The sequence below is a fragment of the Acanthopagrus latus genome, chromosome 8 (genome assembly GCF_904848185.1).
Source record: "Acanthopagrus latus isolate v.2019 chromosome 8, fAcaLat1.1, whole genome shotgun sequence".
Classification (NCBI taxonomy): Eukaryota; Metazoa; Chordata; class Actinopteri; order Spariformes; family Sparidae; genus Acanthopagrus; species Acanthopagrus latus.
Genome location: NC_051046.1, coordinates 12,680,961 through 12,708,114, shown reverse-complemented (window position 1 = coordinate 12,708,114; position 27,154 = coordinate 12,680,961). Strand labels below are relative to the sequence as shown.

Genomic DNA, 27,154 nt, shown 5'->3' with positions numbered 1-27,154 from the left:
CAATTTGTACTCAAACTATTTGAAATATCCCAAACATACTTGTGACACTCATTAAAGATACATTTTCCTTTATTAGGTTCATCAATATTTTACAAGCAACAGAACTTAATAAAGGTCAAATTAAATATAGCACGTATTACATGAGGCAAACATTTAAGTACAATGTCTCTGTGTCCGGGGGATATCAATCCTTGTTAGATCTGAAACAAACAAACAGAATTTTTGTTAGATTGACATCTTATTACAAACATAGTGGGTGGAAGAAAAGGACTGATTGGAGAAGTTTAACACCTACTTCTCTATGCTTTGTCGATGCCGAGCTCTTCGGGTGTAGAGATGCCGAGCTCGTCTAATGTTGGCCTCAGCTCTTGGATCACATACGGGTAGATATCTTTATGAGGGCCAGCTTTGTCCTGAGGAAATAATGAATAGTAACACCAAAATTAATCAATAACTAATGACTACCACCTGCAAAGACGCTAGTTGGCAATGTTCCCTGAATTAATGCCATGCTAACTCTGGTTTTTCTCTCACCTTCACAGCTTCCAGAATTCGGATAGCGCTGGCCAAGTCATTTAACCTCCGACAGGCTCTCAGTGCTGCCTCAAGAATCTTTGGCTCAGGTACCAGATCATACCCAATCAATGTGTTCATCCCTGGAAGAAGGAATTACATCTTTTATATGGAGGTCAGAGAGAGAAATCATAACTATAATGCAAATTCATGTCATTTCTTCAGCTTCTTAAAATTATAAGAAGGGCAACTCCCTACATTGGTCTGATGTGAATAAAACTGCTAATAAGTGGTCCCACCTAAAGGTTTTATGTATTTTCTTAGACCTCCACACAATTACACAACTTGGACCAATAGTTTCTCTCAGATATCCATTTTGGAAGAGAATAACCCTGTTCCAGTTATAGTACAGCAGTTTGTTTTGAGCAGAGTCCTACACACACCATCTAAGATCCAAAAATACTAACTATTTCATGTGTATAAATGTGTAATAATCCATGTGTTAAAAAGCCCCCCCACATAACCTACATCGTCTATTTGCTTAAGGAACTGCTGGTAAAGTATACAGTGTCCAGCTATTTTAGGAAATAACTGTTTTAACAATAAAACTCAATATTTATGACACGTGCCTGAAAGCTTTAACTCTCCAGAGAAAGAAAGGCCAACATATTGCTTGTGTTGGGTTCTTTTTGTGGTATTTGTTGACACTATAAAATATGGAATAGCCCCTACCCTATCTTTCAACTCTATTTCAATATACAAGTTGAGAACACTGCAACCTTACCACATTTGCAACACTACTTCTGACATGTGTTCTAGTGTAATAGCCAACCATTATAACTGCCAACTGAGCCATTTCTTTCACTTTGTGGTCTTATCTTTTCTCACCTGATAAGAGACCTTTCCCTTTCTTTCTGCATTTGAAAAAAATCTCTTCTGTTGTGCTTTTTCCCTCTTAGTGGGTGTTCGTACATTAAAAGAATACAGGATGCTTCGAGTGCCACCGTGATGGTGTAATACAATCCAAGAAGTATATATACAGCATATCAAACAGCAAAACACTACACATCTGTACATGAGTCTCAGAGTATTATTAGTATTTTATCTCGTTGGAAAGTGATCAGAATGCTAATTCTGCACCTTTGTAGATGATATTTCCCTTCTATGTGATCTGTATTGTTGTTTCCCTCGCATAACTGAGTATTAATTTTCACAAACATCTTTTTATGATTTGATTATGTTCCAATTCAGTTTGTTTGTTGACAGCTAAAAAAGGAAAGAAACCAGAACATATCCTCATCTGTGAAGCCAAATCAGACAGTCTGCCTCACAGGTGATCATAATAGTGGGATTTTAATTCAAAAGTTGACAACACATCCAAAAAAATCATTGCAGCGCTGATTACAGACATACTAGTTATGATCCTCATTTAAACATAAGCACTGTTTCATTAGAAACAGAGTGCGCATTTGTTGTTTACAATTTAGTAATTGTATCTCTAACACTACAACATACTGTTAATGTTTTAAATAATATCCAGCAAAGAAATTAAAAATCAAAACATTTAATCACAGTCAAGCACTTATCCAATAAATTAAATATTGTAATTTAGCAGTTATCCTCACTGATTTGCTCAAAATCTGAGATCAGATAAGTTGGTAACTCTCTGTTGACTCATAGGAGTACACATTGAATTGTCTTTGCTTAGACTTGCTTAACTACTTCCTCATGCCAAACCCTGCAATAAAAGTTGGACAGTATTCATTCAGTCATCCATGAACATACCTTTTCTCAGCTCCCATGCGTCAATGTCTGGCTTGTTAAAATAGGTGACCCAGCGGGCATCAAACTCCTCATCCGTCTCCTGCTTGCCATGTGAGTAACACCTTGAGGCCAAAACAGCTGCACAATGAAAACATTTTTAGTTAGACATCTTCTCACCAATAAAATAAAGCTTTTACAGTGGCATCTATAGTCAGGTATTGCAGAAAGGTAAACACCGTCATGGGAATAAACACCGAGTGAAGTGGAAAGACGAGAAATGCTGTCGAGTAATGTAATGGAGCTGGATCATTTCCAGCGTCCTGACATGACTTGCCTACTACTACACCTACAAGAGTAAAATACCTTGACAAACACACATGAGATTTCTTTGCATAGTATGGCTCATATGATCTAAACAAGAAGATGTGGTACTCAGACAATGATTATTAGCCAATGAGATAACGTACATATTTAATGTCCCTGAGAGGTCAAGCTAATGAAGCAACGTTTTAGCCAAACCATCCCCACAACATCCGAATAAACAATGTTTCCAGGCTGTTACATCATACCTTGATGTAAACAATCCCTGCAACTAATTGTCTGTACACATATAGCTAACCGTTGGACAACAAACCTAGTTAGCACGTTAGCAACTAGCATAAGCAGCAGGACTACTGGGCCCCGCATCCAGCCTACCAAGTGGGTCATGACAAGGACACAGACACCACCGAGCTAACACCGGGGCCTTTTTAGAGCGGCACACACCCAGGTTTTGTGGGAAATGGGAGTAACGAACGAAAGTCTACATCATTTGTGTGACAACTTGATATATTAACATCGCGGCGTGCATTACAAGTCACAGTTACATTGTCCAAGCTAATTTCAGCTAGCTAGCTTAGCCGCGCGGGCACTGCAATGTGAAGACAGCCACACTTGACTTCCGTTAGAACCTCGCGCTGGCAGGTCTATACGCTACCAAATGACTAAATAACACTCAGAGGTGATCAAATGAACAAATACCTTGGCACCGTGGTTGCGTGCGGGTTAAACTCCGGACACCGGAGACCGAGAGTCGGACGGCGGCTCTGAACATGGTGCTGGACAGCCTGCTACACGGACCGGACCGGCGAGGATTCTCAAACGGAAGCAAACGCTGCGCTAACGTGCTTCGCCCGTCACGTAAGCATCACCGTCCTGCGCATGTGCAGATCGCAGCTCGCTGATCTGTTCGCTGTATTGTTGACCTGCTGATCCTGACCTAGAAATGACACTGAAATGGCCGGGTAGATCTTTTTAAACACGTAATTGCTCTGACAAGTAGGTTCAATAAACATGGGATAGTGGTTTGTTTTGTTTTGTTTTGTTTTTTAAAAGAAGATACAATGCAAATTAATGAACACGAGCATCAGAGTCTATTGTGTATATGTGCCAGATTTATCCCAGTAAATGTGCCCATACAAGAACATCTTCAGCTGCAGTCCCTGTCAGGTTAATGGCATTGAAAAACACACACACAAAAACACCCAAGGAAGGAATAACAGGGAACACAATAATAAGCACAGACAAAAAAAAAATCACAACTACTACTCCAGACCTTGACAGCTGTCCCTAGCAGGTAATTGCATTTCAACAGATAACACACACGTATATATAATAACTATTTATGACGTAGCATACGGGCACAGAGGCACAGATAAAAGCACCAAGCACATAAACACAGATCAACGAGCATGAGCGCAAACAAAAGCACAAGGACACAGAACATTACTGAAGACAAAGACATGATCACATTATCTCAGACTATGACACTATGTTTGATTTTCCAACAGTCACTGTTAGAGAAATGGTTGAGAGATGTGATATTCATTAGTTTGGTGGGTATGGCATCTAGGTACGTCCTGCTCAATAGGAAAAGGAAAAGGCTAACTGCCTAAAAATACTTTTTTTTACGCGTTATTTTACGGTCTCCTCATGTAGTGAATCTGGTTCATGACTTTAGATTTTGTTTAATTAATTGTGTTAATGTATAGTCTCTACCCCGATGAAAGCATATTTAAATCTCCAAGATCTGGAATTTTATTAGGGTCTGTATCAAATTGTAGTCACTCATAGACACCAGCCTCCTAAATACACCTGATTTAACCATAAAGATCCGTGCATTATTCCTTGAGTAATAAATTAAAATGTTGAAAAAGGGGACAAAAAAATCCTGGATTCCTCCTTTTCTCTGGTTCTGGACCAAAAGTAATTGGGTTGTATTCTGGGCCGAGACTCATCCTCTATCCAAGTTTCACAGAAATCTGTTAAGTGGTTTTTGTGTGATCCTGCTGACAAACCAACCGACCAACCAACAAACAACAAAGGAACACAAGTGAAAACATAACCTGCTTGGCAAAGGTAGGTCGTTTATTTATTGTTGCATACATGAAAACAGACAGCATCATTATGAAAATCAACTTTTAACCAAAGAAAAGTGGTACTACAGTCTATTGTTATGTACATGAATTCTCTACAAAAGTAAAAAGAAAACAAAAAAAAACATAGTAATAACTACTGATCCAAACCTCAATGTTTATAAGTACAATGGCTGTGACCAACTTTATGTACTTTTACAGTGCTTTGTGTACAGTTTGAGTCTTATATTAATAGTATATAAATACGTATGTAACTATTCGTATAATTGCTCATACACATAAAAAGAAATCCTTTTTTTTCCATGAAGTGAAGTGCTGCAAGAAAGATTGACATTTTAAACATGCACTTATTGCTACTACTCATTCAGAGTATCATTGCCTAAATCATTTCTAAGTGAAGCTCAGAACTGAGTATATCCTCCATTTTGGTGACTGACAGCAGAGGCAATTGTTCACTTAAAGTTAAACTGTGCATACGCATCAGATCATCAAGTTAAAATTCATGTCATGTCATATTTTAGGCAAACTTGATGCTGCCAAAAAGACCACCAAAGCAGCCCTCTATTCGAGCCTACCATACATGTTCATTTTCAAGTATTTCTCATTCAGGTTTTGGACATTTGTGAAGGACATTCGCTCCAGTCATGCAGACAGACTTTCTTGGCTGTGTGCTGTGAGGAGGGACCGGGAGCTGGCCTCAGCAGAGCTCTGCGTCCCTCTACATCCTCCGTGGGAACACTCAGGTTTTGGGGTGGTTGATATCCAAGTGCCTGTGGATCCAGAGGGTCTTTAGAAAGCAGGATGCAGATAGCAGGGACTGTCCTCTGCATGGTTACACCTGCTTCTCCCTGCTGTGGACTCTCCCAGACCTCATTCACCGTCTTGTAGTGGAGCTTGGACACCTGGTGGAGCCCCCCCACTTTACGTTTCAGGATCTCCACACAGGTGATGGTCTTGGTGACTCCTCTCCCTGAGCCACTGAAGACCACCTGTCTCAGCGACGTCGCGTTGCCGTCTTTTCCCTCCCCTTGCATACGAGCCGCTGCAAACCTCAGCAAATTGCGGATCTTGCTTCCTTCTTTCACTCGCATGTGCAGGACATCTGCTGCCAAGCCAGGGATCGGACAGGGGCTGCTGTCCTCTGTGCGGCTGACTCTCCTGAAGTGCTTCCGGCCGAGTTTTGGAAGCGAAGATGAGGATGGGATGTCTGGGTTGAAGGAGGCAGACTGCAGTTCCATCACAGAGCTGCTTGCACCATTTGAACTCTTCCCCTGACCCCTGGGTTCAGTCATAGTTTAGACGGTGGTGAAATAACAGTGCAGGATGATGTTTCTGAGCCAGCTGTTTCGGATTATCAGCATATCTCCCTTGACATCGGAAACACGTTTCTTGTCCATTAAGCATAAGAAGCTAAGAACTGATCAGCTCTGTAATCCAAACTTGTGACTTATTGTGATCTTCTTCCTGTCCTCTGCCCATGCTGCATTTCCATGTTTGTCTTCTGAGCACTGAGATGACAGCCAGCAGTATGAAGAGGGTATTTCTTCCTCTAATCCCATTGATGTGAAGGAAAAGATGTCCTTGCTCTATTCAGCACTGAGGACAGCTGATGCCAACAAACACATATGAGGCTCAGAGAGAGACATGTAGAGTGGGACATAGTGCTCTTAAAGGCACATGCAACATTTAATAATGTCTGTCACATTCTACTTTGTTGGTTTTGGAGGGAAGCTTTTGTTAAACCCTCGAGGGCTCAGAGATTGTATTTGTCCATGTGGTTGCTTGAATTATATGGATGAATAAACACGAGTTAATGAGATTTAACAAGGCATGCAGTTGAAACAATCCTTTGTTTCAACTGAATTAGTTTTGATTGTTGACATTCTTGATGCCTTTTTTCTTTTACAGATACTGCGCCAATCAATAATTTCACTAGAGTAGATAAATATTTAGAAAAAGATAATAGCTAAGGCAACATATCATGGTTTTCAGACAGCCTCCCCTCTGCACTATCATCAGAGAGCCATATGTTCTCCAAGAAGTGTCTTCCTTTGGGCTATTACAGCAACTTCACAGTTCTCCTCCCTTCAGTCCATCGCCTGCTGGGCTGACCCAGAAAAGCCTTGCCAGGCCTGCATGAATTTGCCTTCTTCGAATCTATGACATTCATGAGGACAATCATACCTTGAAGCTGCTGATATAAAACCAAAATGTCTAGAAAGGATCTGTATCCAGATGCAAACAGAGGTGTTTCTTTAAAGGAGCTGAGCCAAAGGAGGAGGTCAGGATGCAGCTGTGGGGCTCATATGGAACCAGTACACTGTTATAATGCAGCATTTCTGCCTCACAGGATGGTATGCACCCCATGATATTCACTGGCTTGAACAATGAGCACAAATGCGTGGTTCTCAGTGGTGTCTGTCCAGTTCAGAGCATATTACAATTGGTTCCCAGGAAAATAATCCACTGGCCATGGATGTCAATTTAAAGCACATTGTTACATGTGTCACAAGACAAATTTGACTAAATCTCGTCTTTGTCTCACACAAAGTGGGCTCAGGATTATATTTCAAGACCAGTCAGAGCCACAACTGCAGGGAAGAGTCTTGTCTCATAGCAAAGCTGTCGCTTGCACAAAAAATTGTGTAGTGTTAGGTCGACGGTAAAACGTGGAAGAAGCAGTGTTGAATAAAGACGGTTATGTTGATTTAAACTCCTTTGTATTTTTATTCATGACTTTGTACAGTTCCCACACAAATTCACCTCTGCAACGCTAAGACGTTTCTTATGGCACACTTATACATATGCATATACACAAATATGGCAATGAAAGAGGTGAATAAAGAGCTATTTCACGTGTCTTCTGTCTCTGTTTTTATGCAAATGTAGATCAGACAGGAGTGTCTATCGTTTCCATGTTTTACATTTTATTGTTTGTCATGCAGTGTTGCCTCGCACTGGTCTTGGTTTAGGTTGATTCTTGACTACAACACTGATGAGCATATTGGCACATCTGGAATATGGCTGTGGTCAGTTTAAGTTACTACAAGTGCCAAGAAACCTCTCAAGTTATTCTTTGTATGAGAACTTGTGACATATCTGGTTTTGTTATGTGCAGTTAACAAGTGTTGTAGAATATAACAGGCTTATGTCAACTCATCTGTGTTTTGAATGTGCTAATTTAAACATCTGCAGCAGTCTCCACTGACATACAATACAAGTTATGATTTCACAATTATGGGGATTCATTGACTCTGTGTCATCAATGGTAATAGCGTCAAAGCAGTTGCCATTGGTTACACTTCCACCTTGTGGTAGAACACGCACATTGCATTAATAACAGCAGGTGTGGGCAATCTGCATTAACATGTGTCAGGAAAACATTTCACCATTTGAACGAATTAGCAAATATTGTAAATCTTTATTTAAAAAAATGTACAAAATATGTGTTTACAGTAAACTGTTTTGACCATGACACAGATTTTACATTTCACCAGACTGTAAATTAAGATATAAGGCTTTCACATATATAAAAAGAGCTTTTACAGGTGTGTCACAACAAACTAGTCTGAGCTCTTCATAATAACCATCATTAATTAATGGTTAAGTTATAGTTAATTAAACTGTAGTTTGTAGGGGTATTATGCCGTTAACAAACAGCAACAATTCTTTATAAACCATTTACTAAGCAAATGCAGCTGATGCTTATAAGACTTCACAATTGCTTAATAACGGATTATTAAGCAGCTCATTTTGTTTAATTACCTATAAATTTACCATTTATTTATAGTGGTTATTAAGTGTAATAGTTTCATCCATCTACTATTAGTGTACAGTGTGGTATTTTCCTGCCTTTGAGTTGCCTTTTTTTATATCCAAAAGCTAAAAAATATAATATCAGGCAGCTCATTGTTGTATGTTCACTTGTCAGACCAATAAAAGTGTAATGAATTCAGCCACAAAGACACCGGCACATATTCCCAGTCACTGCTTTCTCTTGCTTCAGAGGCTCAGCACGGCTTTGAAGCAATTACTTGTAAAATTTCCCTGTGGATCCTGGCTTCCTGAGTGTTGATGTAGACGTCTCCCACCTGGCCGTTCTCATACCTGAGAAAGAGAAATAAGCAGAACACTGAAGAAATCTGAAAAGGAGTCCGTGAATGTCTTATTACAGTGCGAGGCAGGTCGCTGCTGCTTCGTGTTGTACTCACACAAAGAGGAAACGTGTGCACACATGGTCCGATATCGGACAGACCCAAATGTTCCCATGTTTTTGAAGGTGCTTTGAAGTTATCACTGTCAAGACATACAGAGAACTTCTAGAAAACAATGTCACAAAATTGTATTATCGAATCAAGGCTCATAACACGAACATATAATTCTCAGTTTTACCTTCACAGAGAGCAATGCAGTTTAGATTCCTTGTTTGCAGAAACCTGGCTTGCCCCGGCTCTTCCTAGGACAAGGAGAGAACACAGGATGAGATACAAAAAAAGGAGAGAAAGGAGATGTGAATCTTATCAAATTGTGAATGATAATCCACCTGTTTGATTTTGTTTATGTGGCTGTATTTCTTAATGAATTCTTTTTTGTTGGGTATGTGGTGTCGCCCTTTGCCCATCTCTGTACAAAGAGGACGCACAAGTTTAAAAAGCATGTTAGAATCATAAAATAATGGCAATCTTTGTTTAATTAGGACATTTTGTATACAGAGTGTTATGAAAAGAATTATAGTTTGCAGTCATACCAGAATATCCAAATGATATGCTCGAGATAGGACTCAGGTAAATGCCCTTCCCATATGCAGCTCCGTGAAGCTTAAATAGGAAACAGGACAAAAAACATGAGATTAACAATGAGATGAAAACTCAAAGATTCCCTCTGCAAATGTATTAAGGCATATTTTTTGTTTTTTTAAACAAGATGTCTCCAACGTCACTGTGAAGTCACTTCTCTTTTCAATGGAGGATTAAGGTTTCCACATCACACTCGTGTATGCTAATATTGAAACCAGGATTGGCTTCCAAACTATTTGTGATGTCACAAAGAAGGCTCTTAGGGAGCCCCTCTTATAAGCAGATTTTCAGTGGGTACAGAGGTCATTTTTACTTTCAACAATGAATGTGAAAACAGCCTTCTAGTGTCAGACTCTGCACATAAATCATTATACACAATGGAGCTCAAACATGCAACTTTAGGAAGAAGAGAAAAAACACATTTCTGATTGGAGGGGGACTGTTGAAAACACTTGAAATAATGGTTGAACTTTCCATAATGCTTCGGCATGGTAAATATATTTCTAAAGCTGTAAGCGAGCCAGTCGTACAAGAATGGAAGAGAAAGTGCATCGAAATTTCCCGATACCAACATACTGTAGCTTGACAGCGGTGAGTCTAACAATAGCCATGTTCACTGTTTACATTCATCATGGTAATGCCAGGTGTTTGTTCTTATATAATAAAGAGACATGAGGGAGTTGGGGCCACTGAGCCAATGGGATACTTTTTGCTGGTATCTACAATCTAAGCAACCCCAGCTTGTAGAGATTAAATCAACAATGCTCAAAAAGCACGTAACCTTTCGTTATTATCACACTCTACCTGTAATTTTGTATAAGAGGCGTTAATTAGGCCATTTCTCAAAATCGAGTGCCAGTTTTCAATGTGGGAACCACTGAAAGAAGAGAAAACAGGGTTTGAGTATATGAAGCAGGAATCATGCTTTGTACAGTGTTGATTTGATGTTTTTCCACTAGTGGAAGCACTTTGATTTTACTTACTGAAAAGCGAAGGTGCTGCCATGAAGTTTCCTGGCGGCTTGAAAACGAGCCTCTTTGAACGGAGGGCTGCTGATCAACAGGAACTGATGCGGCGTGTGCATGAACTTAAGTTGCTGTTGTGCACCAAGGGATTAAAGCGATACATGAGAGTGAGACAACAGAATAAACACGTATGTAAAGTAGAAAAACACGCAATCTATCTATCTGGGCAATTATCAACCACTACTGCTGTGAAACTGCAGCTACTTTATCAGACTCTAAGTGTAAAATCCTCTATCGTACCCTGTTCAGTGGCAGCTTGACAATGTGCGATCTGTTGCTGGCTAAAATCCTGTTGTCAAACATACAAAAGACACACGTGGGTATGAATCCAATGCACATGCAGATTTTGTGACGCATCAAGTTCATGAAATAGAATAGAAATAGGAGTGAAAAGGCCAGTTTAGATTGTGTCGCTCACCATTGTAGTAAGGGATGAGCGAGGGGGTCTATCTTGTCCATCTGCTTCTTTATTTCAGAATATGGACCCTGGAGATGATATATTACACTTTAATCCCTCTAACATTAACGCAGCTGTCGAGGAGACATTCACCAGCGCGCGGATTCTGCTCAGATGAAAATTTAAATGCTATCATGTGTGAAGGATTCATTTTAAGATCACCTGTGCCATCCTCCTGATTAACAAGATACTGTCCAGAGCCTTCTGCAGCCTCTCATAGCTCTTTCTCTGCCACAACAACACAGTGATGTGTTAATGATAACATAATCACACGATTAACGTAACCATTGGCCCATTAAAGATCACATGGATCAGATCAGTTCGTCCGATACCTTAGGACTGAAGGCCAGAGTCTTGGGGTTGTACGGGTCAACCACAGAGGGGTACGGCTCAAATATGATGTTCTTGCGTGAGGACTGAAGGGCAGCTCTGCACATGGCCACCAGCAGGTCAACCACCTGTAGAAGAGACAGTATTTCAACACCGTAATCTCGTGTTATGATCATCCGGATAAACGTGTGTGTGTGTGTGTGTGTGTGTGTTACCAACCTCTGCACCGGTGGCAACCTCCTCTGTAGCTCCTGACATGACCCCCAACGTATAAAAGGAAAACACACATAGCTCTCTGGTGCAAACTGCTGGCTGCAGACAAACAAACAGCAGAGCAGGGACAACATGTTAGCGGTCACCTTGCTTCAGGTAGTTTAGCCACTGAAGCATTAGCTAATTCCTGTGCAGCAGCGTACCTTTAACATTGGGCCGTTTTGAAACACATGCCGCTCGTCACAGGCGACACAGTATTCATTCAGCGTGGGGATTCTCTGCTCAGCATACCTCATTACCTGTGAACACAGAGAAAAACACACATGCTGTTTGCGCGTCGTGATCAAATCTTTTTTGTTGTTCCCAAAATTCAAAAGCTTTTGAGATCTCTGAACTGACTGCATCAAACAATCTACAGACGGATCTTAAATATTATACCACAAACTCATTTTAAAGCTATGGGGAAATCCATCTAACCCAGGTTGTCTAAGTGCAAATGTTTTATTTCAATATTATAGTGTGTTTTTCTGTAATATACTGTTGTTACACTGTGAAAAAAATGTGTCTGTCTTATCATCTGTAAACCATTTCACAACGTGGTGGGCTTCTACAATTACATGACAACCGAGTCAGTCCATCTCCTGAGGAAGATGGTGTGTGATTAGATAGAAAGCTCCAAAACAGGCACAGTGTGGACATTTGGTATTCCACTGTAACGCATGGTGGCATATGTAGAAATGTTTGAATGAAGTGTTCCCATTCAACTGAGATTGCGGTGCATCTGTTTAAACCACCGCTTTAACCATAAAGTACCGCCATAAGTACAACCACTGTGCCACTGTATAGTGCAGCGCTAAATCAGCTGCTGCTGCATATTGTGTGTGAGGAGCAGGTGGTCACCACAAGTTGTCAGGTGTCAGCAAACTGGATAATGAGACTGGGTGCAGTTACTCTGACAAAGACTTTCTGGCTTGTGTTTTACCTGTACTAAGAAGCCGTGCTGCAGAGATGGGGTGCTCCTACAGTGCCCGATGGCCTGAGACGAGAAAAGCAGCTCTATCAGCTGTTTGGTACTAAGCTGCGCTGATGACTTGACTGCTGACACCACCACCCTCTGTGGACAAGGAGGCACAAACACTTATGTAATAGCGCAGACAAAAATCTGGGATGATTGTCAAAAATACTCAGGTGGATGGCCATCCCAGTCCCAAGAATTACATCGAATTACATTGAAATTTGAACCCAAAGAAATGTACAGTTTCAGTATATGTATGGTTTGCAGAAATGTGCATTGCCAACATTTACCCTGGCGATTGGGTTGGGACGACACAAACTGTATTTTGACTTAAATTAACTGAAGAGCCCTCACCTTTCCACTGGGTGTGTACGTGAACAGCTCTCCCGTGGGATTCTTGATGGTGTAGGAGGTTGTGTGATTAGTGAAGCGGTTCAGTTTTATCGCCGGTAAAACGATACTTTCCTTCACAGAAGGTTCCTGGAGCTCGTGGGACCTGCTCGCCGAGAGTGATGTAGCAGTCAATAGAGGCTTCAAGTACCGATTGATTCTGTGATAAAACTGCTGAATTGTCACATACTTTGACGGTGGCAGCCAGATGTTAAGTCTCGCGCGAACTTTCTTCATGGTTCCACTCGACCTGAACCAGCTCTGTCGCCTCTTCTGTCGGACTGTGACGTTCTCATTGGTCAGATGTTTCCACTCCCGGGATAAGAAGACTGTGAGAATACTGGCAGACAGAAATGAAGAGTTCGCCATTCATAGCCAAGTGACATCTGTTGCAAAGTGCAACATGTGCCGAGAAAGTGCTACAAAAACTAAGCAAACGCTCACTTCTGTAGTTGTTTCCCGAAACTGAAGTTATCTTTGTTGGATGGTTGAAAGACTTCAACCGTGGGTGCTGCGGCGAGAAACATCACCTCATCATGCGTCACACTGACTTAAAGTAATTTGACATTCACAGTGAATTTTGCTGGCAGCAGGGTTGTTGTTGCTCACCAGGTCCATCCAGATAAAGAGACATAGAGAAGTGCAGGCGGATCACGATGGGCTCTGATGGATTAATCCTCCAGGCCTTGGCCACTTCCTCCTGTAGACGCCAAACGGTGTAATCATCTTAAACAGATCAACATACCAGCGACAGCAAACATGTCACTATGCTGCTCTTGACTTGAGCGTCTGCACCTGTAACTTACCTCCAAAAAGCTGGCATTTATTTTCAAGTCAACATCCACATCGTCAATTGACCCAAACTCCCTAACACAGGGAAATGAAAGAGAGATTTGTTGTAAAATCAGCAGAGGTCGTTTCCTTTAAGGCCAGAATGTGAATAATTAAAGATGTTCTGACCTGATGGAGACTGCAGTGTCTGAATACAAAGTCCTGACTGCCTCGATGTCAGTGTCCAGCTGGGGGTGGTGATACAGGTCAGTGGCACAGCTCTCCTGTGGAGACAAACACTAACACACTTACCGTATGGTCCAAACAGCTCAGCACCACAGGGTGCCAAGGGATTAAACCACTCACCGTCTCTACAACAATGGCTGACAAGAAGAGGCATCTTATGATAAACAATGGGGGTAATTTTGTATTTAGCATTCCTAACAGCATATAAACAATAGATTAATGGTACATAACTAACTATAGCACAATATTCTGTAGCTATAAGATATAAGGACATTTTCAAAGTGTTTATTAATTATGAATCTACTGCGTTTGCATAACTCCTCCTGTGAAGTACACTGACTAATTAAATGACATACCGTATTTTATGTAATGATGGCAACGATTTATGATGATTATATTAATTAAATGCTTTAGCTGACGAGGGTCACAATATGCTGCCGAAAATTCTCAAAGAAATCTAGTACGTGGACCCTGAGTAAATGTTTCTTTGTCAAACAACTAAACTCTGCACGCGTTTTGATAGCTAAAGGAATTGTTTGTGTGTGTAATTCGTATCTGATAAATATCTTGCAATGTGTAGGTAAACTCTTTTTTTGTACTTGTTAATACACCTGCGGATGGATGCATCACAGGAGGAATTATATTAATATTTTTGAAAATGTTCTTACATTGGTTATCAGCTACATTATACGGTTACCAACTATTCATGAAGTGTTTCTGTTGACTCCAAACTTCACGCCATGGCCATTTCAACATCCAGTATAACATGATAGCGTTTTAATGACAACTCAGTATCCTTTGCAAACGCTTCCATCCATAGTTGACTTTACTCAAATGTGTGATGATAATTTGGAATGAAACAGTGAATGATGCTTACATGGATTCCATACATGACCTCCTCTGTGTCACTGTCCTCATCAGTTTGGCTCCCTGCCCATTGCTCACACTCAGTCTCCTGTCGGGTTAAAGAGAAGAGCTGCGAATCAGAAAGAATCCTCTTATTTACTCTGCTAATTTGTTCCCTCTGTCCATCCAAATAACGTCAGCTAACCGCTCTGCTCTGATCTCAACATCCTTTCAAGGGACATATTACAACATTTACTGTAGACGATTAATATTTCAAGACAGGAGTCGTGTATGCATGCATCTGATGTCCTTCCTGTGTCAGTTGATGTGCCAGTTGTGTTCTTGATTAATCAACTAAATATTCGGTCTATAAAATGTCAGAAAATGGACTCAACTTACTACCTTATAATCATATCCAGACTGTGTGTTATTGAGAATAAAACATGAATGGAAGAGGGTTGTCTGCAGCTTATAGACTCACCATATGTTCAGTTTTTTTTGGCACTTCTTCAGCAACGATCAACAGTGGGCTCCTTCCGCTGTGGCTGACACAATTACACACGTGCTGCAAACAAATGTGTGACTTAATCAGTTCAGCTACCTCAACAGCATGCATCTATGAACATACTACTCTCAGCATCCTCTTCCCAACTATGCTTTCATCATCTAGAATATTTGCCTACCATTGTGTTAATACTTTCAAGCATATCACTGAAAAAATGTCTGGTGACACCAAACAGTCCTTACCTTTCCTTCATGAGTTTCCACATATTCCCGCTTGACAAACAATGCAATGGTATAAAAAAGACAATGGCAAAAATGAGCGTCTCATGTCCATGATCCTGAAACAGCAAAATCAGTGAATATTCCCGTTTGTTTGTTTGGCTGGCGCTTGTGTGCTTGGCCGTCCTCCTCTCTGGTTTGAACAGCAGGAAGTCACACATGTTCAGTCCTGGACTTCAGTGTCACATGATTGGCTGCAGATACTGACTGCTCAGATCAGCTGAACCTGGTCCAGAAGGAGGAGAGAGGCTGAGGATGAGACCTTGCGGCTTGGAGAGGTTTTTCATGCACACCTACAGTTTCCAGTCTTACATCTTACAGAGGAGAAAAACAAACCCATGTATCATGCTATCCTCCAGACTCTGGAAAAGTCAGCTTCATGAATCAGTTTTAAGACTGTGATGATAACAAAGTTCCCTGGTGGCAGAGCTGAAGGATGGTGATACGGGTGATGTTTGGCATTTATTAGTCTTCCTGTCTGCCTGCTGTGCTGCAGGCTGACCTTAATCGGCAGTTACCCTTGTTAGCCGTCGCCTGCTGCTCCACAGTCTGGCCTGATTAGACACTTCTAGGACTGCATACATCTGTGCAAGTCTTCTCTCAACAAGTGCTTTTCTCAGTGTAATCCACTTAGACATGAGGGGGTGTTTGTGGCTGTGTTTATTTATAGTGGGTGGGCACAGTATCATGAACCCCCTTGTACTGTATGCTGCCATTTTCAAGGCCGTGCAAAAAAAAACAATATCGAGCAATTTCTGCAGAGGCGCATCTGACACATCTCAAACTCAGTGAGCAACATTATGAGCTTCTCAACGCCGGTGTTAGTTGATTTATATCGTATCGTGCAGTCTTTGTGTTCTTGTGTCCGCCCCCTTGTCATTTTGCACACCCACTGTTATATCATCTGTCAGAGCCACAAGATAAATGAACAACAGCTCCACAGCCAGTGGACAGGGATCAGATTTACACAGCAACTCGCTTTACACAATATCTCAAAATCGTGACTTGTCAGGAGATTAACTGAAATGGATAAAAGTTGGTAATCCTTTATTCAAATAGGCATCTTTAATTGAAATCAAGATCTCTCCTTTGTAATATTTCTCAGAGACACAGACAGGAAATTAGCACACAGAGAATACAGGGGGTTACAAAAAGCAACACATGCAAACTTAGAATTTAACCAGCGACGTTGCAGTCGTATGGTTACATGTGGACAAACAGCACCATTAAAACATCATCCGTATAAGCTTCACATTACAGCAAAGAAAAGGATTACAAGTGTGTAGAAGGGACCAAGCCTAAAGCTGTTTTGAACATGTGACCGAGCTTAAGTTGAAAAAAGTCTTGTGACTGAGATTGTAATTGATTGTAATTCTCTCTGGGAGCAGAGAGCGGAGGTGGTGAGGCAATGTACAGGTGTAGGTTGTCTGATATACAGTATACAAATTAACATGTATTGCACACTTCCACACACTTCAGTGGGCTTCTCAGACAGAAGGTCAAGACAGTTCAACTGGTTGTCCACAAGAGAGAGCTGTTGTGGAGAGAGAGAGAGAGAGAGAGAGAGAGAGAGAGGGAGAGAGAGAGAGAGAGGACAGTGTGGCTGAATGAGTAATGGAGTGTGACTAAGTACATTTACTCAACTACTGTACATAATACAAGTTTGTACTACTTCCATTTTCATTTTCTTTATACATGTACTTCCACCTCACAACATTGCAGAGGTAAATGTTGTACTTTTTACTAGTTACTAGTTACTTTGCAGATTACATGCTGTTGCACATATTTTAATTAACACACATCCGATAAGAAACAAAAACTGAGTCCAATAGAGTTTTGAAATCAGTCAGGTCAGTGTGACGCGTATTTATAGTGCGCATCACATTGTTTTAACTTACAGCTAGACTTTGTTTTGCAACTGTGAGCAACGCCACCTTTTCTTTTGTGCAGTGCATCGTGGGAGAAAAGTATCCATCAAGAACAATCTAAAAAAAAAATAATAATGATAATTAGATTTAGTATGAATGCTATAGAAAGAATAAAAGCTCGATTTGAATTTGTATTAGTGGGTTTAGGACATATAAGTAATTTTGGAAAAAGTACAAATAAATGATGATTTAAAACCTGCGTTGCTTCTTATATTTTGCTCTGTTTTTTAGAATATGTACAGTAGGATTACATACTTTGACGCAGAGCACAGACAATGCCATGAATGTGTAAAAACTGAGGTGAACTAAGAGCAACTCATTGGATGTCACTGTAAAGGAATAATTCATTGGTCTTTAAACTGGAAGATAGTACTGTAGCTCCACTGGCTTCCATCCATTTGTCCTTAAATGGACAGGAGGTGGGTGAAAGTCAGTTTGGAGTCAGATTTCTTGCTGGGTCACATCAACCACACGTCCAAAGAACATTTAGGGCTCATAAATGACACAAAGGTGCAGATGGAATACTTCATAATTTCAGTTTTCTTGTTATCCAGCTATATCCATATCTATCTTAAGTTGTTTTAGAGCTTTTTTTAAGCTCACTACAAATGTCTGGTCCAGTTAAGGATGTATTTTAATTCTGCCATAAAGCATTTGTGAGTTCAGGTTAATTAGCTGCCAACTCTGCCCCCCCTTGGAATTTCTACCTAGTTTCACATGTTTTGGAGAAATATTTGTTCCTTTTAAAAATTATTGGAATAATATGGCTGACACAAATTGGGGTTCCCCTGTCAGTAGATGGAAAATGATTTTATTGCTGAGGAGCATGCGGCTTATATTAAATAACACTGAGAAGAGTGCACATACATGTTGAACACGACACTGGGTAGATCCAGTTTTATGGTGTGGTACAGTATGTTCCTCATGTAACATGTGCCCAACATGGTGCATCTATATATATATATATGTACACATTACCATTGCATACTTTGAGTGACATCCTGATATTTGTTCGAGTTTCACGACTATTTTTGGTAAAATGGAGCCATGTGTTGCCATTCTGTACATGAATGCACATACAGTACATTGCACATATTCTTTAAACTGTACTAAAATAGATTTTAGTAATTCTAAAAAATAATATTCTTGCATTGTTAAGCACCAATTACCACAGCAAGCTCTCATCAAATCTGATTCTGACTCTTCAGTTGTGTCACTTTTAGCCTGGCTGCACATTTGTTCAAAGTCCAGTAATGTAATGTATAAAAAGCTCTAAGTGAATGCATTTGGACGGATCATCATATCACGCTGCAGGAACGTAGCCACAGCTCCACCCCTGCTGAACACATGAAACAAGATAAACAATGATGCAGCCTTGCCCTGTCTGACAGTGTGGCATTAAGTCTAACATGCAAAAAAGTGAAGTCAGTAAAAGAGATGATCTGACAGCTTCAGAATGAGTGATCGTAGTGCAACCATAAAAGGAGGGGCAACTGTCAGAACAGATAGAAGCATCTTAACCTGGGCCGACCCGGGGAGCCCACTGGTCGCTACCGGTTTTTCAATTGTACTGTAAATTGTTTTAGCACAAGAATTTCCTTTGGGATAAGTAAAGTTCTATTTTATCTTATCCATTGTTGGATATAAAATCTGCAATGACAAAGGAAAAAAAGATGCATGTTATTCCTGACATCGATCAGGTGTGTGCCTGAAGCGATGTGGCGTCTGGACAAATGAACAACATTACTAAATAGGCCTTGCATGATGTTGATTATAATATATCCTGGAAATGAAGCAAAAGGGACACAGTGAAAAGCACAAGTGACTTTTGTATTTCCATACAGATTGTGATTTTGCCTGTTGCAGCTTCTTAGAACATGTTTTTAATGCCATTCTCACAAAGAAGAGAGTTATTGAGGTACAAGCACACACAACCATAACACATCTAATATTGCGTGAGCAAGTAACATAACTTTTGCCCAACAGCTTGGTCCTTGATGCAAATAATATAAATACAATAAATTAAAGTCATTATAAGATTGGTAACAGTTATAGAGGACCAGGGCTACAGCAGAAAAAGATATTTAAAGAAAGAAGCGTAATTTACAGCCAGAAGGTCATCCTCCTGCTCTGCACTGGCTGAGGATCATTTCATCCACCCGCGGAGCGTTTTGTGATCAGCCGGACAACACTCCCACCTGCGCTGTATCCTCCCTCATTACCGTCAAATTTGTGTGCTTATGGCACGAAACGTGATATTTACGTATGGTAAACATCTTTCTTCTGAAAAACATACGTTCAACTCGTCGTCCAAACGGTAAATCTCGCCTTAACTGCCGCGATCTATATCCCGTCTCACTGTGTCCTGGAATGTAGTTCCGGTTGGTGAGGGGGATAAAAGCTGTGGCCTGCAGCCGGACCAGTGGCGCCCTCGTCCTTGCAAAGTTTACCCAGTAGGTGAGTAACTGCGAGTGAAATTCAAGTGTGTGACAGAGAGGAGAGGACATTCTGTACTGGTTCTTATTATGTTTCAATTATCATGTATTTAAAAAGAATTTTCAATCACTGGACAAACTTTTTATTTTGAAAATCTTTGCAGACTTTCACTTGATTAATGTAATATTCACAGTTTTGTCACAGAAATTGCGCATAGATCTTATTTATAGAGGCTAACGTCTTTTTCACATTCTCAAATGAACTGCAGTTAATGTCACTTTGATCTGGAATATCAGGAGTGTGCACTCTTTTTTATTTTGTGGGGTTTTTTTGTGTTTATTTTGTTATTGTTTGTTTTGCACCTACAGTTCCTTTCTGCACACTGAACTAAGGTGCACTGAAGTCACATATAGTTCTCTCACTTTGATTTATTCGTTAATTGTGTATATTACATTTATTTTCCTGTGTTCTGACTCATACTCCTGCTGCTCCCTAATATTGATGATATTCAATATGATATCACATGATGATTCATTTTTAGAAATTAGCTGTAACATTAATTACCTTGTAGAAAGATACAGCCCTTTTGTCATGTAGTCATGTTTTTTTCCCTCATTGTTTTGGCTGTTTGTTTGTTTGTTTGTTTCTAATACGTTTCTACAGTCCATAAATACTCTCAGCTGACCATGTTATTTTTGGTGAAGGCTGTGGGCAACACACACACACACACACACACACACACACACACACACACACACACACACACACACCATGTTTCCATGCACTGGCTGACAACACACATCCGTTATGCGGGCTGCATACCTCTGTTGCTGCACTCTGGGCAGCAATAATATTGTTTTTTTCATCTATTTACTATCTAGTGTGTGTGAGGTACCTTCAGCGAGGAGAGGAGTGACCGGCTCCTCTTCTTCAGCTGCGCATAAACTCCCGCTGGAATGTGGGAGAGTGCAGTCAGGCAGGCACATACTGTCGTTGTTGCTTTATGCAACGGCTGTTCGGTCAGCTAGCACAGTCACTCTCCACTGGTGGAGGTCACACCTTACTATAAGTGTGTACTCTTCCACTGATATAATCTTTCTGTGGTTTCTGATTCACTTTTCATACTCTGACTACTTATGTGGTCGTGTTTATGTGATAACTTGTTACTGTAATGCAGCTTCTGTGACAAGTTCTGTCTTTGTCATTGTTTAGACCCCGACTCTAAATACTGGAATACTAATGGAGTTGTCAGGTACTAACGATCATTGCACTTGTTACCTTTTGGTCTCCACAGGATTTTTCCTGCAGACCCGGATCCAGTCATGTCGAAGTCAAAGGATATGGGTTCTTCCATCATCCACACCCAGCAGATGCACGCTGCCATGGCCGATACTTTCATCGAGCACATGTGTCTGCTGGACATCGACTCTGAACCTGCTGTGTCTCGCAACACTGGCATCGTCTGCACAATTGGTCAGAATCATGAATAAAAACCCTTGTTGAAATATGTCATGTTATATGTATTTTATGTCATGTTTATGTTTATGTTTATGTTGAAAACATCCACATGACCTCCTAAAGTTCATATTTAGCTCTGTGGTTTTCCGTAAAATCCCACCATCCACCTGTCTCAATGCAGGACCTGCGTCCAGATCTGTGGACATGTCCAAGGAAATGATCAAGGCTGGGATGAACGTTGCAAGAATGAACTTCTCCCATGGAACACATGAGGTGAGCCAGAAAACATTCAGCAGTTATAACAAATCATTTTCGTGCCCCGCTCCTTAGCATCTCCAAAACGTGCCCTTTAAATTTCCGTCCTGTTGCATTATGCAGTCCCAAACGGTGACATCAAGTGGCTGTTGAGTTGGAAAAAAAAAACCTGCTGTGACCTCCCTGATTTAAGTTTGTGCAGAAGTGCAGCGTGTACCCAGACAGAGCAGCACAGCCGTACTTTCTTCACCCACCGCAAGTGACTCAGTGTGGATTTACCCTTTACAGCTGCAGCCGTCAGTGTGACATTACTCTTGTGGCCCGGTAACTGTCTGTGGCTGTAATGTGATCTACGAGCTTGTACTCGCCCCCCCTCAGTAGCGGGTCTGAGTTGTAGCTTGTGATCCGTCGGGCGAACTGAATCACAGCCAACTCTTTGGCCCACCTTATACTCGTGACCCTTCGCCTTTAAAAGTCATGCCTTTTTACCTTTTTCACTGTCACCTGAGCGGACGAGCCGTCGAGTCCATCATCAGCAGTAGCATGACCACCCACGGTTGATATTTGGATGTTTAAAGGTTAACAGCAGGGTTTTTTTTTTTTTTACAACGTAACTCAACTCTCAGAGTGGCTCCTGAGGTATCAGCTCAGCATTTTAGGTGGTCAGCAATAGAACATGATCAAATTGATTATCATATATCCAGAGAACAAAGTGGAGATTTTGATGTGTGCGACGGGCAAAATAGATTTGACTTTTGTGTCATTGCCGTGTCAGTTGCCAGTCCAGCTATAAATAGGAGTTCTCTGAGAGTCAGCCTGGCAGCAACAGTGCAAGTAGAAGGCATGTAGTGAAACCAGTGTTCATTATCCACTGAGCCAGACGGAAGACAGATTTGTCTTTTATTTAAGTTGTCAAACGCCCTATTGTTCAAATATTTTGGAAACTATTCTCATAAGACCTGACAGGGTGTGAACGAGCTGAACAGTGTCACATGCTAAAAATGTGTTGCAGCTGTTTACCGCAAACATTTGCGTAACCAGTGCCGTGCTGTCCGTGCGAGCTCGTGCCCAAGTTTGTCCTCCGTATTTTGTTCTTTATTTTTTTTTCACGTTGTCAGAATTTGACACATTTAAAGACAATCCTTTTCCCCGCCAAAATAAAACAAGGTATTGTGACGTAGCAACGTCTGTGCTGCACTTTGTACATTTCTACACAAATAGCCATACTTTCTGCTCCTTACATTTTCAAAACGGGCTCGCTACTTTAGTTTCAGTCAGGGAATGGGATTATCGATTGGTTTTAATTTGCATCATTGCATGGCACCAATCTCAAGACAGACATAAAGCAACATAAAGGACGTCGCGAGACAGAGTAAGGATGACAAAGAATCTGTACTTTGGACTTGAGTAGTAAAACATATGTGTACTTTTGCCACCTATACTTGGTACTAAAGAACTAGTTTAATTCACTGATGGGAATTCTCTCACTTTTTAAGCTATGGTAGAGTTATTTAGTTTTTCGACGTGATAATATTTGTTTAACGCCCACACAGTACCACGCTGAGACCATCAAGAATGTCCGTGAGGCAACTGAGAGCTTTGTGCCAGGATCTCTGGAGTACAGACCTGTGGCCATCGCTCTGGACACCAAGGGACCAGAAATCAGGACTGGACTCATCAAGGGCGTGAGTCATCAAGGCTCAATTTATTGCGCAAATAATTGTCAGAAGGTTTTAAGCAGAGAATGAACGAGCCCTGTCCCCCCGGTGTTGTTTAGAGTGGCACTGCTGAGGTCGAGCTCAAGAAGGGTGAAACCATCAAGCTCACACTCGACGACCAGTACATGGAGAAATGTGATGAGAAAGTTCTGTGGCTCGACTACAAGAACATCACCAAGGTCGTGCAGGCTGGAAGCCACATCTACATTGATGATGGTCTGATTTCCCTCATGGTTAAAGAAATTGGTAAGTGCACAGAAAGAAAATGACATGCGAGACTCATCCTTAATGAAAATGTCCTTTATCTTTCTTGTGGAGATAAATGTTCTTCTCTCTGTGTGTGTCTGAAGGCAATGACTTCTTGATGTGTACCATTGAGAATGGCGGTATGCTGGGCAGCAAGAAGGGCGTGAACCTCCCCGGAGCTGCTGTCGACCTGCCCGCTCTCTCTGACAAGGACCTGAAGGACCTGCAGTTCGGCGTGGAGCAGGGCGTTGACATGGTCTTCGCCTCCTTCATCCGCAAGGCTGCTGACGTTCAGGCCGTCAGGAAAGCGCTCGGCGAGAAGGGCAAGGACATCAAGATCATCAGCAAGCTTGAGAACCACGAGGGTGTGCGCAGGTGAGTGGATGATGGCGGTGAACGTGCACAGATCCTGATCTTTGGGGAATTTCCAAAATTGATTTTCTTTTCTTTTGCCTGGCAGATTCGATGAGATCCTGGAGGCCAGTGACGGCATCATGGTTGCCCGTGGAGACCTGGGCATTGAAATCCCAACAGAGAAGGTCTTCCTCGCCCAGAAGATGATGACCGGCAGGTGCAACAGGGTCGGAAAGCCCATCATCTGCGCCACACAGGTCTGTGAACTCAGTAAGACGACTGTTTTGTAAAAAAAGAAAAAAAGATTAAAAAAAAAAAAAGTGTGTCAGAGAGTTATGTTGTTGTCTCTCCTCAGATGCTGGAGAGCATGACCAAGAAACCCCGCCCCACTCGCGCTGAGGCCAGTGATGTCGCCAACGCCGTGCTGGATGGCAACGACTGCATCATGCTGAGCGGTGAGACCGCCAAGGGAGACTACCCCCTGGAGGCTGTGCGCACACAGCACATGGTGAGAGCCCCTCTGACTGATCCCGCTGATTAAGCGTCATACTGTGTTCAGTGTGAGTGTGCATCTGTCAGAGTGACAAGATTTGACTTCAAGTTGTGCCACTTGTTTTAAATGACCAAAGTAACTAAATTCACATGATCTAATGTGGCACTGATGCCCTGTTATTATCTGTTCTGGCTTGATGTTCATAGCTTCGCTGTTTTATGGGAGCCTGATGACGTTTGTTGTCCTTCTTAAAAGGAATTATCCAATTTCATGTGATCTTCTGATCAATCATGTAATCGGAGCCCAACCGATATATCAGTTTATCTCAGATAAATCAGCATCAGCGTGTATATTTACCGACATGTCATGACATGGCTTTTTGACATCACAATATATCACCATTTGAGGGATCATTGTAAAAAAAAAAAGGTGTATATCTGTCAATATATTGATTATCTTAAGTTTTTATTCCCTAACGTCGGCATTGGCTCAGGATCGTGAATAATAAGTAACCATCAAAATGACTGAAATTAACTTGAAGATGATGTTTGCTTCGTGGCGTAGGATATATTTTGTGCTTTTACATCATGTGCACATTGTTGGTATCAGCTTGAGTGTTACTAACAGCTTGTTTGGCATTTGTTCGACTTGCTTCGTGTATCCCTGCCTCCTCCACCCCTCCCTCCGTCCATCTGCTACCAAACATCTCTTCTTGTCTTCTTGCATTGTGCTTTAACTGTGTGATCATATTACTCAAATAGCATGTGTCTGAGGATCTGCCGTGCACAGCAACAGTCCCTGGACATCATGGCCGCCGCTGTTGTTTAGCTTCATGTCTCAGTGCACTTTCAGGTATGACGCCCTCTGCACTGACGTTAACTGCCCCCTTTTGTTTTGTCCTTTGAAAATACAAACTAACTCCTGCAGTTAAAAGTGGCCGTGTGACTGCAACCTGACACGACCCTCATCTGTCTGGTTTTGCTGTCGCACTTGCAGATCGCCCGCGAGGCCGAGGCAGCCATGTTCCACAGGCAGATGTTCGAGGAGCTTCGCCGCACCACTCATCTGACCCGTGACCCCACAGAGTCCATCGCTATCGGTGCCGTCGAGGCTTCCTTCAAGTGCTGCGCCAGCGCCATCATCGTGCTCACCAAGACTGGCAGGTGAGACTTACAGTCCTGCCTGTAGGACTCCTCTGCAGTGCTCTTAGTCATAATGTCCTCCACGGCGCCCACTGTGAGCAAAGAAACTGGTGTATTATAATATCTCTCTCTCCCTCCGCCTCCACTCCCTCCAGTACATTAGCCCTCGGCTCATATGAAGTGTGCCAACTTTCACGGCGCACAATCTGTGCTCCACTTGTGACCTTTTGCGATCTGAACCCTGACATTCTATGAGTTAATTTTAACTCCCTGTTCATTCCCCTCAACACATGATACAGAGGACGTTCTTCTGTCAGCTGGATGGATTTACTAAAGATAATGGCATAATTGAAGCAGCTGTGTTAACATTATGTCACGACTCTGCTGTTCCCCTCAACTCTGTGGAATGATCTTTTTTCGTTTCACACTAACTAGCTGGTGATCATAGCGGAGCATTTAGCAGCTAAAGAGCCCTCGGGAGTTGGTAGACACCAAATATGGAGCCATAAAAGAGTGATTGTGTTTCCTGACCAGATCACCACATAAACATTAAAGATGAAGTTGTGAATTACAGTTTTTTTTCCCCCAGAGAATCAATTATTACAGGTCTAGGTTTGGGCTCAATTTTCCCTAATTGGTGTCGAAATTGACATATTTTCCATTATGCATCTTTCTAATAATTTGTTCCTGTTACCGGCAGGTCTGCTCACATGCTGTCAAGGTACAGGCCCCGCGCCCCCATCATTGCCGTGACCCGCTGTGGCCAGACTGCCCGCCAGGCCCACCTGTACCGCGGAGTCTACCCCGTGCTGTACACCAAGACTGCCAACGACGTCTGGGCTGAGGACGTTGACCTGCGTGTGAACTTTGCCCTGGACTACGGTGCGTGTTCATGTTATTTGTTTAACTTCTTCTCAAATAGGTTGGAAGTAAAATTAGTTTTGCCTGTAGTCACAGGGCTGTATTCAACTTAATCCTTTATTTTCCACCAACACATCTCTTGTTTCTTTCCATAGGCAAGAACCGCAAATTCTTCAAGTCCGGTGACGTGGCCTTGGTTGTTACCGGCTGGCGCCCCGGTGCCGGTTACACCAACACTATGAGAGTTGTGCTGGTGCCTTAAACATCATTAAAGGACATTAGTAACCTTCCCCCCTCCCCTTTCCTGTAACCGGCCCCCCCCCTCCCCCCCCCCCCCCCGTGTCGGACTTCTCTTTTCCAAAAGCAACTCAAAAACCAGGCCGTTCCCTCAAAGGACTTTCGATGGTGTCATTCAAAGACAGTAACACTTTTCATCCATATCTGTAATTTATTGTCTAAATCCTGCTTCCAGAGACTGAACTCAAAACCTTTTAGCGGAAACTCTCCTGTCATGTGTGTGCGGACTCGGTTTGCATGGTGAACAGAGTGCAGGTACACATTATGTTGGTTCTTTAATTTTCCAGGGATAACCATGAGAATGTGCAGTTATTTTCTTCTCCAGTTGTTGCAAAATGTGACTCCAAAGTCATTTGGCATGACTGGTTTCCATTAAAAGGAATTCTGGGGTCAACTGTGTTTG

The 27,154-nt window shown here is 41.8% G+C and overlaps 4 protein-coding genes across 5 annotated transcripts; 1 reads left to right on the top strand and 3 right to left on the bottom strand.

Moving 5' to 3' along the window:
• Positions 1 to 51: 51 nt before the first annotated feature.
• On the bottom strand, positions 52 to 3,468 carry LOC119024807 (cytochrome c oxidase subunit 5A, mitochondrial-like). The gene is made up of 5 exons (XM_037107922.1): positions 3,298 to 3,468; positions 2,299 to 2,415; positions 535 to 656; positions 296 to 413; positions 52 to 200 (listed from the first exon to the last, which is right to left on the bottom strand). The coding sequence occupies exons 1-4, from the start codon at positions 3,368 to 3,370 to the stop codon at positions 300 to 302; spliced, it is 426 nt and encodes a 141-aa protein (XP_036963817.1). The 5' UTR covers positions 3,371 to 3,468; the 3' UTR covers positions 52 to 200; positions 296 to 299.
• Positions 3,469 to 5,296: 1,828 nt separating this feature from the next.
• Positions 5,297 to 7,270, bottom strand: LOC119024170 (ribonuclease P protein subunit p25-like protein). Its single transcript, XM_037106688.1, has one exon. The coding sequence runs from the start codon at positions 5,981 to 5,983 to the stop codon at positions 5,297 to 5,299; it is 687 nt and encodes a 228-aa protein (XP_036962583.1). The 5' UTR covers positions 5,984 to 7,270.
• Positions 7,271 to 8,177: 907 nt separating this feature from the next.
• Positions 8,178 to 15,625, bottom strand: LOC119024523 (protein mono-ADP-ribosyltransferase PARP6-like). 2 transcript variants are annotated; one of them, XM_037107409.1, is made up of 23 exons: positions 15,528 to 15,625; positions 15,262 to 15,345; positions 14,812 to 14,889; positions 13,878 to 13,972; positions 13,724 to 13,784; positions 13,527 to 13,617; positions 13,362 to 13,428; positions 13,108 to 13,257; positions 12,882 to 13,023; positions 12,495 to 12,626; positions 11,716 to 11,811; positions 11,519 to 11,611; positions 11,302 to 11,427; positions 11,132 to 11,197; positions 10,931 to 10,998; positions 10,753 to 10,801; positions 10,471 to 10,583; positions 10,292 to 10,364; positions 9,439 to 9,508; positions 9,235 to 9,314; positions 9,084 to 9,147; positions 8,903 to 8,987; positions 8,178 to 8,798 (listed from the first exon to the last, which is right to left on the bottom strand). In XM_037107409.1, the coding sequence occupies exons 2-23, from the start codon at positions 15,262 to 15,264 to the stop codon at positions 8,702 to 8,704; spliced, it is 1,899 nt and encodes a 632-aa protein (XP_036963304.1). In that variant the 5' UTR covers positions 15,265 to 15,345; positions 15,528 to 15,625; the 3' UTR covers positions 8,178 to 8,701. The 2 variants fall into 2 exon arrangements, with proteins under 2 accessions (XP_036963304.1, XP_036963303.1); XM_037107408.1 differs by having other exon boundaries at positions 12,882 to 13,257.
• A 4,211-nt stretch (positions 15,626 to 19,836) lies between these two features.
• LOC119023679 (pyruvate kinase PKM-like) lies at positions 19,837 to 27,145 on the top strand. The gene is made up of 11 exons (XM_037105759.1): positions 19,837 to 19,948; positions 21,222 to 21,400; positions 21,567 to 21,658; positions 23,194 to 23,325; positions 23,418 to 23,604; positions 23,709 to 23,979; positions 24,065 to 24,215; positions 24,314 to 24,466; positions 25,448 to 25,614; positions 26,294 to 26,475; positions 26,610 to 27,145. The coding sequence occupies exons 2-11, from the start codon at positions 21,250 to 21,252 to the stop codon at positions 26,714 to 26,716; spliced, it is 1,593 nt and encodes a 530-aa protein (XP_036961654.1). The 5' UTR covers positions 19,837 to 19,948; positions 21,222 to 21,249; the 3' UTR covers positions 26,717 to 27,145.
• Positions 27,146 to 27,154: the final 9 nt, after the last annotated feature.